Raw genomic sequence first — 13,964 nt, forward strand, 5'->3', positions numbered from 1 at the left:
GACATAGGGTTTTACGCGGTGTCCTATTTTGTGACAACAGCAAAATTATTGACGACGTCCTCTTGCACTGCTGTTACCAGGTTTGCAATAAGTATCGATTACAAGAAAATTATTCATATTTAAGTAAGCCTCACTTTCTACTCTATAAATACGTTAATGTAGTGTTCGATTACAATTTTTATATCTGTATCACAGTTCGAAGAAAAATTACCCGCGTAAAACCGAAATAGCATATCTTTTTGTTCACTACTGTATGTGCCTCGTAGGAAGCGTGGAATCCAATTTAAGGAATCACCTTGGCACGCAATATAAGCAGCAGGGATGTCCTGGTTTCTCGCAGCGGCAACGCAGTCAAACGCAGTGAAGCGCAGTGAAACGCAGCTGTCTGAACCAGGCTTCAGGAAGGTCATCCAATATTGCTTTGCTCTGCCGCGAACTGTTTAAACATTTGTGGAGGACGGAAAAGCGTTTCTTGTGGTTTCAGCTAAAGCTTCAGATAACTGGCAACCATAATTTTAAGACACAATATGGCCAAGTGTCTTTACTCTGAAGGGTAGCTTATTTAATGTCACTACTAGGAACTATAAAAGCAAGTCACTGAACGCGACTGCACGCTACGAGCCCTAGCACCAATCTCTCGCTTGAAAGTCTGTCATGGCTTCTAGTGAGTTCATGAAACGCAAATCGATTTTATTCCTGAACCTCTAGAACCATTGTCTCTAAAATTGCAAGCTGTGCTGTTCCTCGTCGTCGCTCAGGTGTCGAAGCAGCGGGACGGAGAGGGGGCCGTTCATCCATCCCCAGTGACATCGAAAGAGGGGCAATGGGCATAAATGGGTAAGGGGCGGAGGCGATGGCCCCAGGCCAAGACCATAGACTCCTATATTGTGACTAGACATTCCAGAAATGTATAATAAAAAAGCTTTCAGCTTTTCCACTGTTGTGAAGAAGACCAGCGAATCTGTACTATGGTCAGATGACCTCAAGGACGACTTCTTGGATGACGTCAAAGACGACGCCTAAGGACGGCGTCTAGAACGACGTCTAGGACGACCTTAAGGACGACTTCTAAGACAGCCTCGAGGACAACGGCTAGAGGAAGACCTCAGGGACGACATCTAGACGACCTCAGGGACGACGCCTAGGACGACCTGAGGGACGACATCTAGACGACCTCGAGGACGACGTCTATGACGACCTCAAGGACAACTTCTAGGACGAACTCGAGGACAACCTCAAGGACGACGTTTAGGACGACCTCAAGGGCGACTTCTAGGACGACATCGAGGACGACACCTAGGACGACGCATAAAGAAATTCAGCCTTTCCACTCTGGTGAAAACCAGAGTGGAAAGGATGGAAGGGTTATCGCCATCTATGAGCAAGGTCGCCAAGACGATTGTCTGGTTGCCGCCATCGCTCATAGATGGCGGTAGCTGTCGAGAGTTTTGTGTCGACATTTCTTTGCGGGGGATACGATCCTGGGGAAACTAGCCCTTAAAATCTCCGCTGTAAAAATTCGGGGGAAGAGATATCCCCCTTCTTAATTACCATCACCCCACCCCCTCCCCCTCTCTTTCTCTTTCTCTCTCCCGAACATTTTGTACGACTCTTCCTGACCCCTAGGTTGTTGTTGTTGTTTTTTTGTCGTATTTTTCTCCCGTTTCTTTTCCCCATCCCCCGTCGCCCCTTCATGTCTCGAACACTACCCACGCCACTACACACACCACTTCTGAGTGACTCCGATAGCGTTGTTGACAGTGGCGGAAGATGAGGTCTACCGCCACGTTCACCGAGCACGGCTCCACGATATCACAGAGTTCAATCTTCGCCTCGATTCCGAAGCAAAGATTTTGGCCTCAAATAACTCCTTCCCAAAGTTGTGAAACGTCTTTTTGTCGTCACCGATAGCTTCTACAGACGACAATATTGCGACGAAAAAGTTCAGAGTTTCCACAGACCGCCTAGGAACAATCTCGAAAGCATAGACTGTAACACGGCGTAGGGATGTAGGGACACGTGGGGGCGACGTCATCAGTGCAGCCGTTCAATCGTCTGGCCCCACGGTGTTCCTCGCACGAGCTCGGATGAAGCTCACAACAACTTCGTGTTCAACGACCTCGCTGTATTTTGAGCGGCGGGAGAGTTCGGATGATTGACATCTTGTCCCGCGTGACGCCATCGTTGCGAGGGTCCAATGAGCACGCTCTGCGAACTTCGGCACCAACTTTGTGTTCGAAGAGGTTAGCGACTCAGGAGCACGACACACCGAACCTACTGACGAGCCGCATGGGCCACTTCCGACCGCGCGGTAATTACGAACCCGGTATCTCGTGGATACGAGTGGCAGAAGCCGAAAATATATCAAAGATAAATTAAGTAGCATACGTTTGTAAAATGACAACATGTATATTTTAAAAAAAGGCGGTGTCGTTAGGAATTTTCTACGGATGTTTTGATATTCGTGAAAGACTCGCCGACTCGCTTCGAGCACACATGCGGAAAGTTACCTTGACCGGTCTATTTATTGTTTAGGCATGTTCTTCAGATTTAAATCAAAGACAACTTTTTTCAACTCGTTTCATTACTCAGTAAACTGTAAAACTTGTCAAGGATTCGGTTGTTCCGTCCTGCAGCGCGAGACTGAACCTGTCGATGTGCTACACCGATACCGGCACACCACCGTTTAATACATATAGCACGTCAATTCGTCTTCAGGCGAGAAGCATGAACGAACCTTTCCCGAAATCTTAACTGATGTTTCGTGTTTTAAATCAAAGTATATCTATTCGCTGGGGCTCGGCAAACCATTCTAAAAAAAGCAGCGGTCCGACTGTCTTTTCATTTCGACCGTTTTTTCTGACCCCGAGCTATCGGCACGCTACCGTGCGATAGATGAATTCGTTTTCAAGCAATATGCATGAACAAACCTTTCCAGCAACGCTAACTGACGTTTCGTCTTTCCAATCTAAGTATCTTTATTCGCTGGGCTGAGCATTCCAAAAAAGGGCAGTGGTCCGAATGTCTTCTCATCTCAAAAACTTTTTTCTGTCGCTGTGCTATCGACACGCTACCGTTTGGTAGATCATTTCGTTTTCAGGCGAGATGCACGAACAAACCTTACCCGGAGCGCTAATTGCGGTCGTGGCGTTCATATAAAATAGTTTTTACGTGCTAAGTTAAGCACTCTTCAACTGAAAAATGGCAGCGCTCCGGAAGTGGTCTTTGTTTCGAAAACATTTCTGGTTGGCGCAGCGATCTTGTTCGTGGACGTAACATCACGGAGCGCGAAGAAATCAGTCGGTGCACGAGGAGCACGCCAGAGTGTCAGTCTCCGGCGGCGCTCCTGTCCCTCTAGTGAACGGTGTGCCAAACACTCGCGCTCCGGAGAAGGGAATAAACGCGCCCCTTTGGTGGACTTACGGCTCGTTACCTTTAGCCAAGAGTATTTATGTGATACTGCATGAAACTGCGGTGCTCAGAACTCGTCTCGACTGGTGTGTTTAACGCTTCACTGACTTGTGCATCGAAAGTGGTCGGGAAGTGGCAGCAAATGACGTCACAAAAGCGGGAGTGTAACGCTGTCGCATATAGCGTTCTTAGTAATTAATCACAAAAATTCCGCCAAAAAAAAGAAAAAAAGAAAAGCTAGTGTCATTGTCGTCACTGCGTGCCTACTCCCGGCTTCCGAAGCTTTCGAGAACTGTCAAGAGGGTGGAGAGTGACTTGCAGCAGAACACGCGTCTGCCCCACCTACCACAGTAGCTGTGACACCGCTACGATCGCGTCCGGCGACAACATGGCGCTTCTTTGAAGTCACCAGGCGGAAATCGAGGGACCACTTTTTGGACGCGGCAAAAGGCTACAGTGGGAGACGCGTTCCAGGCAATGTACTGTGACGCCAAGTGACGCTAAGTGGCACCATTGCATCACGTAACACTGTGACGCCACGTAGCCCCGTGGCGTCACAATTCCAGCTAAATTTATCGGGGAAATTTCCCTTAAATTAGCGGGAGGTGATTGATTGCTACAGAAACTATAAGTATACAACCACCCTTGTTTCAACTTAGCGGTGGAACGAAAGATACACCTTTCCGTTGCTCTTCGTGTGAGCACAATATGCAGAGTTGTACAGGACCGTAGGATGATAGGCAGAAGAAAGACAGTGTGCATTTTCAAAAAGCAGTCCACAGCGCAGTACAAAAAAAAATATAGCAGCTTGCAAACAACAATGCACAACATTTTAAATAGAGGCAAAAATTATTTGGAAATACAAATACAAGAATACATTTTAGGGAGAGCAGAAATACAAATACAGAAATACTGATACTGCAATACATTTTTTAAATTTGTTTGAGACACCAAATGAGATGAAGTTGGAAGTTGGAAGTGGAAGTTTTTGATCCTGAAATTACTTTCCCGTAGGCTTGGCACTTTGCCTTGAAGGTAGTGATTTCGGACGACGAGGAGTCTTTAGTGGGCTCAAAAAATGTTCCATCAAGGAGTGACCGCGGTCCCTTCCCTGACATCCTGTCTGTCTGACGAGGGATGCAAAAAGACTTCGACCTCTATATAAATTTGATGCCATCCTAAATTGCACCAAACGATGGTCTATAGGGACACGAGCGCATGCCTCGTTCTAAGAGCACATCAAGCTTTGCGGGGCTTTCGGCTAGTCGGCTGACGCCACATGTGTAGTCATTCAAAGCTTAAAGAAAAGTAGGGCATTTTAAGTTCATGCTTCTCACTCCCTCATGCGTTATTCGGCGTCCTTCCCGGCCAATGCCGAATTCTCATTGGCTTCTCTTCGATAATAAGATGCACAAAACTCGCGAACCCCTACGCTCTTTTTTAAATACCAATGACTTTAATATTACGCGTCAAACATTGCAGACCTGCCACTATTGCAGTAGATTATGCGTGTGTGTTTGGGGAGGTGGGGAGGGGGAAGGGCAGAGTTATAAATATCGTATACCCATCAGTGCCAGCGCTCCATCCAACTCTTCTCTCAGTATCGCGAGCATTTTCCTTACGCCAGGTTCCCCCTGAAAAGGTATAAAAAAGAACAGGTTATCCACTCGCGCCTGGAACACTAAGACTCGGCAGAACAGTCGGGGAAATTCCTGACTACCGCGATTGGTCAGCCCTGGCCAATCGCGGCGGTCGGAAATCTCGCCGACATTCTCGCCAGATATCCATCTTAGGACCCCAGGGCCGGTTTGCTCATCTTGCGGCTGCGGACGCGGCCGCGGCCAGGGGGGATTTTTACGTCACGTGACCAGCTCCATGGGGACAAGGAAGTACCTAGCGTCCCTGCCTAATGGCGGAGAGATCCGCATCGCTTCAAGCACAAAAGCCTAATTTCGCTCGCAGAAACTGATGGGAGGGACTTTCAACTGGAATCCAATTGACCGCCCCTTTATACTGTAGGAGCGGCAGGTAAAGTTACGGCCAGGGAGGACAAATAGGAGCCAAAATAAAGAAAAAACCACACGAGATAAAAGCGGTAGCAGTATTTTATATACCTCCGCCGGGACCGCGCTTCGCGCATTCTGCTGTGGTCGAGGAGTGTCCACTTCCGGCTGCCGAGCGCGACGGACGTGTTATCATGTGCTCCGTCGGAGCGGCAAAAACGGCCGTGTCAGGCCGTGGTACATCTGTTTCTGGAAACCCGGAGGAATACAAGATCATCCTGCCCACTCTGCCTACTGGATACGTTGCCACCAACTCTGTTATTCTTCACTGCGATGTGAAAGGCCGGCCATACCGGATCCAAGACTTTCGCGACGAACTGCGGCGGCTGGAGGTGCTGAAAGACCTGGCGTCGGCGGGGCCGCACCAAATGAATCACGTGTGGATGCTCCGACTGCACACGCTCCAAGCGAAGCAAAGGTTAGTGGATGCAAAAGAGTTGACCGTGAAAGGGGGGCGTTGCCTCGTGCTGGACCCCGCCAACGCGGCGGTCAAACTCAAGCTGCATTGGGTGCCTTACGACGTGCCGAACTGCCAAGTAAAGAAAGAGATGGAGCGGTATGGCAAGGTGTCTGACATAACCAGAGACTTCTTCCGGGAGAAGGGTTTTGAGGCTGTCGAGTCGAACACCCGGTCTGTACGCCTGACCCTCAAGGAAGGCTACACCACCGACAGCCTCCCCCATGAAATCCGTCTGGAAGGATGCAAGGTCCTTGTTGTCGTACCAGGACGGGCCCCGCTGTGTCTTAGATGCAGGCGGAAGGGGCACATCCGACGAGACTGCCGCGTCCCGCGCTGTACAGACTGTCACCGGTACGGCCACGAGACGGACGACTGTGTTAAGACGTACGCTTCTATCGCCCGAGACCGCAAGTCGGAGGACAATTCCGACTACGTCATGGACGACGCTGAAGCCGAGGAAGCCGTAGGAGGGTCACCGCCCACCGCCCTGACACGGACGGAACCAAGCGGAGCGTCGAAACCCAACGACGACGGGGACCCTGACGCAGCGACTCCATCACAGGATCCTGAGGCGACGGTGCAGGTGCAAGTCTTGACCGGTGAGGGAACGAAGGAGCAGCTCGACGGTCAGAAAGCGTATCGTGAACGTGCGGCAACGACGGTAGGCCATCCTGGACACGACGACAGCAACGGAGGAGCGGATGACAGCAAAGACGTCGACATGGACTCAAGTCTGACCGGGAAGCGACCGGCTGTTGCACCAGAACCAGCCAGCGGGACTGCTACTCATGGGACAGCACCCAAAAAGAGTCGTGCAGTGAAACCGCGTTTTTCGACGGAAGACCGTCGCAAAGAAGACTCGCTGTGAGTTTCCACAATCACCCCGGTGTTTTAAGTCTCCGGATACAGGATGAGGCTCAGTTGGGTAGCGTTCCTTTCTATTCGATTTAATTTCAATGCTCAACGACTCGAGCAGTTTTTTATTTAACGAGTCCGTACGATTCGCGACTTTAAACGTACGTGGCTTAAACGCACGGAAGAAACAATACCAGCTGCAGCGACTACTGGCTGAAGAGAAAATTGATTTTCTAGCGCTCCAGGAGACAAAAATGGCCTCCGACGACGAAATAGAACAAGCGCTGCGGCCTTTCTTGAGCCGTTACGAGGTGTGCGTCAGTCACTCGAATGGGATGTCGGCAGGCTGTTTTTTGTTTTTGGCAAAGTCAGTGCCACTGCGAGACTTGAATGTCGTCGTTGATGAGCTGGGGCGCTTTGTTTTGTGCGACTTCACTTTATTTAACCGTGACTGGCGAGTCATGTGCATCTATGCGCCCAACAGAGCGAACGAGAGAGTATTGTTCTTTCAGTTTCTAAGCTCGTACATGCAGTGCGACAGAATAGTGGTTCTTTTGGGAGACTTCAATTGCGTATGCAGCCAGGCTGATCGAAGTTCAGGCGTGTCGTACCGAGATAGCAGCGTAGAATTACTAACCGAAATGTTGCAAGAACACGATCTGGAAGACGTAGCGCGCTCGAGGGCCAATCGCGACACTCTCCGTTTTACTCATTTTCAAAGGTCATCTAACGCGCGTCTAGATCGAATCTACATGTCGGCCGAAGTAATCACCAATGTATCAGGCTACGTCGTGAAGCCCCTTTTTTTCACAGATCATTGCTTAGTCACTGTGACTCTGGGAAACAACAAGCAGCCTAAGAACAAATTTAGTTGGGACTTGTGGAAAATGAACAACCGGTTGCTAGACGACGCTGTTTTTGTTGAGAGCGCAATAGAGACGCTAAAGAAAATTGCCTCCGGAAAAGAAACATCCTTCCTTGAAAAATGGGAATATTTTAAAGAAGAGGTCAAACAAACGGCAATTGAAAGGTCTTCCTACTTAAAGTACGTGCCAAAAAAGAAGGAGAAAGAATTGCAGAAGTATTGGCATGAACTTTTTGAAAAAGAAGATAAAAACCCGTGCACGAACGTGGCAGAAATAAAAAAAGTGAGAAGCCAGTTAGATAACTTACACCAAGAGCGTTATCGCGGTGCGATCGTGCGAGCTAGAGCAGATAAGTTTCTGTTGGGCGAGCAGCCCACTCGACGTGCCCTGGCCGAAGAAAGAAAGTACGCGCAAGATAAGGAAATCACGATGATTAGTCACAATGGTACTATAAGTGGTGACAAAACGTTTATAGAGAATGCCTTTCTTGAATATTATAAACAGCTATTTGGAGGCTGCCAGCAGCAGATTAACACGGATGAGATTGACAGCTTACTCCAAGGAACACCACAGCTTACAGATGAAGAAAAAGAGTGGTTGGAGGGACCAATTACGCTCGGAGAAATAGAACGCGCAATAGCTGGTTTGCCGGCGCATAAAACGCCCGGACCTGACGGCATAAGTGCCGAATTTTATCAAAAGTTCAAAGATTTAGTAGCCCCTTTTTTTCTGGAAGTCTTTCGCGAGGCGTATGAATTCAAAGCATTACCACCTTCCTTTCTGAAAACGTATACTGTGCTTATACCGAAAGGCACTGACGCGAATGCGGCAAGGCGCGTAAGTGAGTACCGACCGATCACTTTATGCAACGTCGATTATAAAATTTTTGCACGGGTTTTAACTAAGAGACTCCAGCAAGTCATATGTAATTTAGTAGGTGAACACCAAACATGTGGCATACGGGGAAGGTGTATCCAAACAAACATACATGTCGCACGAACAATTTTAGACACTGTTAGCAACGAAGGAGGCCAAGTGGCGATGCTGCAGATAGACTTACAGAGGGCCTTTGATCGTGTCCGACACGAGGTGCTCTGGAAAGTGCTAGAACGCGGTAATGTAGGGGCAGTTCTTTTGGAGGGAGCACGCATGTCGTACGCTGGGTGTGTTACACAATTAGTTATCAATAATTCTTTGACCCCTAAAATACCTGTATCTTCCTCCGTGAGACAGGGGTGTCCCATGTCACCGTTGCTGTTTGCGTTGTACTTAGAGCCCTTTTGTCTGAGTGTTATTCAAAGTGAAAAAGTGCACGGTTTTAGAATGGACTCAGTTGAGACAAAAGTGTTGTCTTACGCAGATGATATTGCCGTATTTTGTAGTGACAAAAGAAGCGTAGAGGAAGTTTTAAAACTGACACAGTCATTTTGCGCCTCCACGGGTGCCGTAGTGAACCTCGATAAGTGCTCCGGCGTTTGGCACGGTACCTGGGCTACAACACCAGCTTTGTACGAAGGTATTCGATGGCAGTGCACCCCGTGCAAGTATCTGGGAGTCCCACTACAGCACCTGAGGAAAACAAAGCCTTACTGGGAAAATGCCGTTGAGGACATAAAGAAACGCACCGCCTCATGGCGTAATCGTGACCTGTCTATTTTTACGCGAGCAACCGTGTGTAACATCTTCCTGACCGCGAAGATTTGGTATGTCCTACAGGTGCTATGCTGCCCCAGAATCTATATCCAGAAGATGCACCGCGTGTTCGCACTATTTATCTGGTTGTCATCAAGCGAACCGATGTGTCGGGACAATCTGTTTCGTCGTGTGTCCAAGGGAGGGGTTGGACTGTCGCATCTTTTTATTCGTCAAACTGTGTCGCGGTTTCTTTTTCTGCGTGATCAGCGACACCCCCTTTTACGAACGATGTTTCAGACAAGGCTCAGGGACGCCCTACCGTCCTTTTTTGTCGCGTCAGACTCGGGGCCCCCAGCCAAACCAGTTGGGTTTATAAAGGAAGTTATAGAAGCCTTTCATTTTTTGGACGTAAGATTTTCACGGGAATATTTATCAACAGTATCGCGCAAAAAGTTGACGCGCGACCTCCTCGAGTTGTTATTCCCTGCTCCGTTGTATAGACTTCCTTATGTTTCGTGTCCGGGACAAGATGTTCTTGCCCGGGTAAAGAAAATGTGCGTCCCGCCTTGTGTCAAAACCTTTTTCTTCCGCCTCCATAGTGAAACGTTGCCTGTGAAGGTATGGCTCGATAGACGAGGCATTTACGTCCCATGGAGTGTAAATTGTCTACTTTGCAAACAACCGGAGACGATTGAACATGCATTCTTGTACTGCTGGGATGCAGTGTTCTTCTGGGACGTTTTGCAGCGGACTTTGAAAAAGGATTTACAGGTCAATCCTTTTTCAATTCGCTTCCTCCCGGTGGAAAAGCATCAAAGCGTACCCTATGATATGTTTATGGTATTAGGATTGCATAGCCTTTGGAAGTCTCGCATGGCGGTGCGCCACGCAGAGCAGCACCCTAAGTCGGCCCGCCTGTTTTTTGTTGAACTTGTTGTCCAAGTGAAGAGCGTTGTTGAACGTTTTGAAACCCCGCCAGAGTGGTTTAACCTGTTAGAAGAACTAACAGGAATGAAGGAATTTTAATCCTACGGACGGCTCCAAGTCGGAGTACATGGGTTTTTAATATCTGATGTGCGACTTGTGCGCAATAAAGAAAAAAAAAAAAAAAAAAAATTCTGCTGTGGTCGAGAGGTTAAAGCGCCGGTACTTGTCGTCGCGGCGTGAAAGTTCCGAGTTCAAATCGCGCTAGGGACATCTTTTTTTTATTATTATTTTGCGCGTGTCTTACTTTTTAACTGTGATACTTTTTTCGAAATCATCCACTTGCACTACTGCGCCTTACACGCTTTTACTGTTAGTCCCACCTGTTCAATCGAAACACCGGGAAGGAGAAAAAAAAGATCAACGCAAGTTAACGCGCTAATACAATCATTTCATAATGTTCATTAAAAGGAAACCAAGCTAACAGCATCAGTATGGCTTTCACACAAGCGGAGCCGAAACAAGCATCCTTTCCCCAGCATTTACAATTTTATCTGTTTTTAAATAACGCTCTTGCTACGATTCGTTTCAATGACAAGAGACGCCTATTTAGGTCTAATAAAAACTGCAGTTGTAGAAATTTAAAAAAATCCGAAAAACAAGCAAAAAAAAAAAAGACTAGCAGCTGTGGATACATTGATTGAGCGAAATCCTACAGGCAAGGCAGCAGGTCAAACGTCTGAGAAAGTAGTAAAACCAAAATAAAAGAGATCATACTTTTACTTGCATGGAATGAGATAAAAAGTATATTTATACTCTTTACATTTTGTTGTGGCAATCGTTTTGTAATATTAACACATTACTTGTTGAATTTTAGTTAGAATAGTAGACGATCACGACCAAATGCGTTTGGTTTGCATTTGGTCGTGATCGTCTGCTATTCTAACTAAAATTCAACAAGTAATGTGTTAATATTACAAAACGATTGCCACAACAAAATGTAAAGAGTGTAAATATACTTTTTATCTCATTCCATGCAAGCAAAAGTATGATCTCTTTTATTTCGGTTTTACTACTTCCTCAGACGTTTGACCTGCTGCCTTGCCTGTAGGATTTCGCTCAATCAATGTATCCACAGCTGCTAGTCTTTTTTTTGCTTGTTTTTTTTATTTTTTTTTAATTGCTACAACTGCAGTTTTTATTAGTCCTAAATAGGCGTCTCTTGTCATTGAAACGAATCGTAGCAAGAGCGTTATTTAAAAACAGATAAAATTGTAAATGCTGAGGAAAGGATGCTTGTTTCGGCTCCGCTTGAGTGAAAGCCATACTGATGCTGTTAGCTTGGTTTCCTTTTAATGAACATTATGAAATGATTGTATTAGCGCGTTAACTTGCGTTGATCTTTTTTTTCTTCTTCCCGGTGTTTCGATTGAACAGGTGGGACTAACAGTAAAAGCGTGTAAGGCGCAGTAGTGCAAGTGGATGATTTCGAAAAAAGTATCACAGTTAAAAAGTAAGACACGCGCAAAATAATAAAAAAAAAAAAAAAAATGTCCCTAGCGCGATTTGAACTTGGAACTTTCACGCCGCGACGACAAGTACCGGCGCTTTAACCTCTGGACCACAGTAGAAGGCGCGTAGCGCGGCCCCGGCGGAGGTATATAAAATACTGCTACCGCTTTTATCTCGTGTGTTTTTTTTCTTTATTTTGGCTCCTATTTGCCCTCCCTGGCCGTAACTTTACCTGCCGCTCCTACAGTATAAAGGGGCGGTCACTTAGACTCCAGTTGAAAGTCCCTGCAATCAATTTCTGCGAGCGAAATTAGGCTTTTGTACTTGAAGCGATGCGGATCTCTCCGCCATTAGGCAGGGACGCTAGGTACTTCCTTGTCCCCATGGAGCTGGTCACGTGACGTAAAAATCCCCCCTGGCCGCGGCCGCGTCCGCAGCCGCAAGATGAGCAAACCGGCCCTGGGGCCTTAATTTGTAGACTTGGCGAAAACGTCGGCGAGAAATCTGGTGACTGTGATTGGCCGGCGCTAAGGTCAAGTCTGGCGTCGGCCAATCACAGCCGCCTGATTTCTCGCCGACTTTCTCGCCAAGTTTCCAGATTAAAACTGCTGGTTTGAATCAGATGTAAGAGGTGGAGTTCCCAACCTTCATTTGAAAGTATTTATGCCGGATGATTGCACACAAATACCTCTTGAACGAAAGCGTTTTCCACGCCGGGCCTTTGCGCGCAGAAGAAAGGCGCGGTCGCGCGCTTCGCGGCTTGCCTCTTTCATGCAGCGCCATCTCACGGCGTGCGTCAGAAATGAGAGCGAACCCACCGTGGCCGTGGCTCCTACGAAGTAGAAGGCAGCAGAACGTGTGCTAGCTTATCGGAAACGTAAGAAACGGCTGGAGCAATCAGCCTTTATCAGGGGCCCCGAGGACGAAGATCGATAAGCGGAAGGCCAATCACAAACCTTCGGCTTACCAGTCTTTGTCAGCATGATCAAGATTGTATAATATATTAGAGCTTTTGTCTTTCCCACTAGCAGATGGCACACTTCCCCTACGAGATAGCTGATCTAACACCAGGGTTGGGCAGAAATACTCAAAAATGTATTTGGAAATACAAATACTGGGATACATTAAAATAGTAGCTAAAATACTGATACTGAAATATATCTGTAGAAGTGTATCGCGATACGTATCGGAAATACATTTTAAATAGAGGCAAAAATTATTTGGAAATACAAATACAAGAATACATTTTAGGGAGAGCAGAAATACAAATACAGAAATACTGATACTGCAATACATTTTTCAAATTTGTTTGAGACACCAAATGAGATGAAGTTGGAAGTTGGAAGTGGAAGTTTTTGATCCTGAAATTACTTTCCCTTAGGCTTGGCACTTTGCCTTGAAGGTAGTGATTTCGGACGACGAGGAGTCTTTAGTGGGCTCAAAAAATGTTCCATCAAGGAGTGACCGCGGTCCCTTCCCTGACATCCTGTCTGTCTGACGAGGGATGCAAAAAGACTTCGACCTCTATATAAATTCGATGCCATCCTAAATTGCACCAAAATGTCACCATGCCCCTGTCCAATAAAGACGCCCCTGTCAACATTGATCGCATGACTTCACGGTGGAATGAACTGGTATTCTTTATCTGTAGTTGTGACCTTGAACATGAAACTTTACCAGGCTGCTGTATGAAAGGACAATACGTGCTTTCGTTGTAGGTTACCTCATTGAAGATCGTGCAGGCAGCGTCATTTAGAATTTTCGAGAATAGTGGACCACCTGAAGCCACCTGGAACACGTGTCTTATATTCTGTTACGGTTGAAAAAACGATACTGTGGCATCCCTGTTGTGATGGATTGCAGTCCTCAAGTTTCGTCTTGCGTACAGACGCATGGATTGCAGTCCTCAAGTTTCGTCTTGCATACTCCAAATAGGAACCTCATGGATTGCGACCTTATATTGCCGGCACAAGTGTGAGCTCTTCGAGAAACAGCGCGCTCGAGACGAGCCGCAGGTGTACGAAGTCTGGGTCGTCACAGCGAGGCCAAGTCTGACCTCCTTTCTGGGTTCGCATCACTAGAGCAGCGGGTCCCTTTCACATAGGCTGATGACGTACCCTTGAGGTGTGCAATATTACGGCCGCAGCCGCAGACGCATTCGAATATGTGTTGAACTTCACTGCGTGAGTCATCCTACGTTTTCAAGTCAACCACCACCAGGCTCGGGCTGCAACGGAC

At 47.2% G+C, this 13,964-nt stretch overlaps 1 protein-coding gene across 1 annotated transcript in view; it reads right to left on the bottom strand.

Moving 5' to 3' along the window:
- Positions 1-4,958: 4,958 nt before the first annotated feature.
- The window catches only part of LOC121838525 (hydroxyacid oxidase 1-like), a 30,839-nt gene continuing 21,833 nt past the window's right edge, over positions 4,959-13,964 (bottom strand). Inside the window, exon 5 of the mRNA XM_042294817.1 lies at positions 4,959-5,045. Within this exon, the coding sequence (XP_042150751.1) occupies positions 4,959-5,045 (87 nt within the window). The remainder of the gene's footprint in view (positions 5,046-13,964) is intronic.

Source organism: Ixodes scapularis, unplaced genomic scaffold (genome assembly GCF_016920785.2).
Source record: "Ixodes scapularis isolate PalLabHiFi unplaced genomic scaffold, ASM1692078v2 PGA_scaffold6__148_contigs__length_123643588, whole genome shotgun sequence".
NCBI classification, from domain to species: domain Eukaryota; kingdom Metazoa; phylum Arthropoda; class Arachnida; order Ixodida; family Ixodidae; genus Ixodes; species Ixodes scapularis.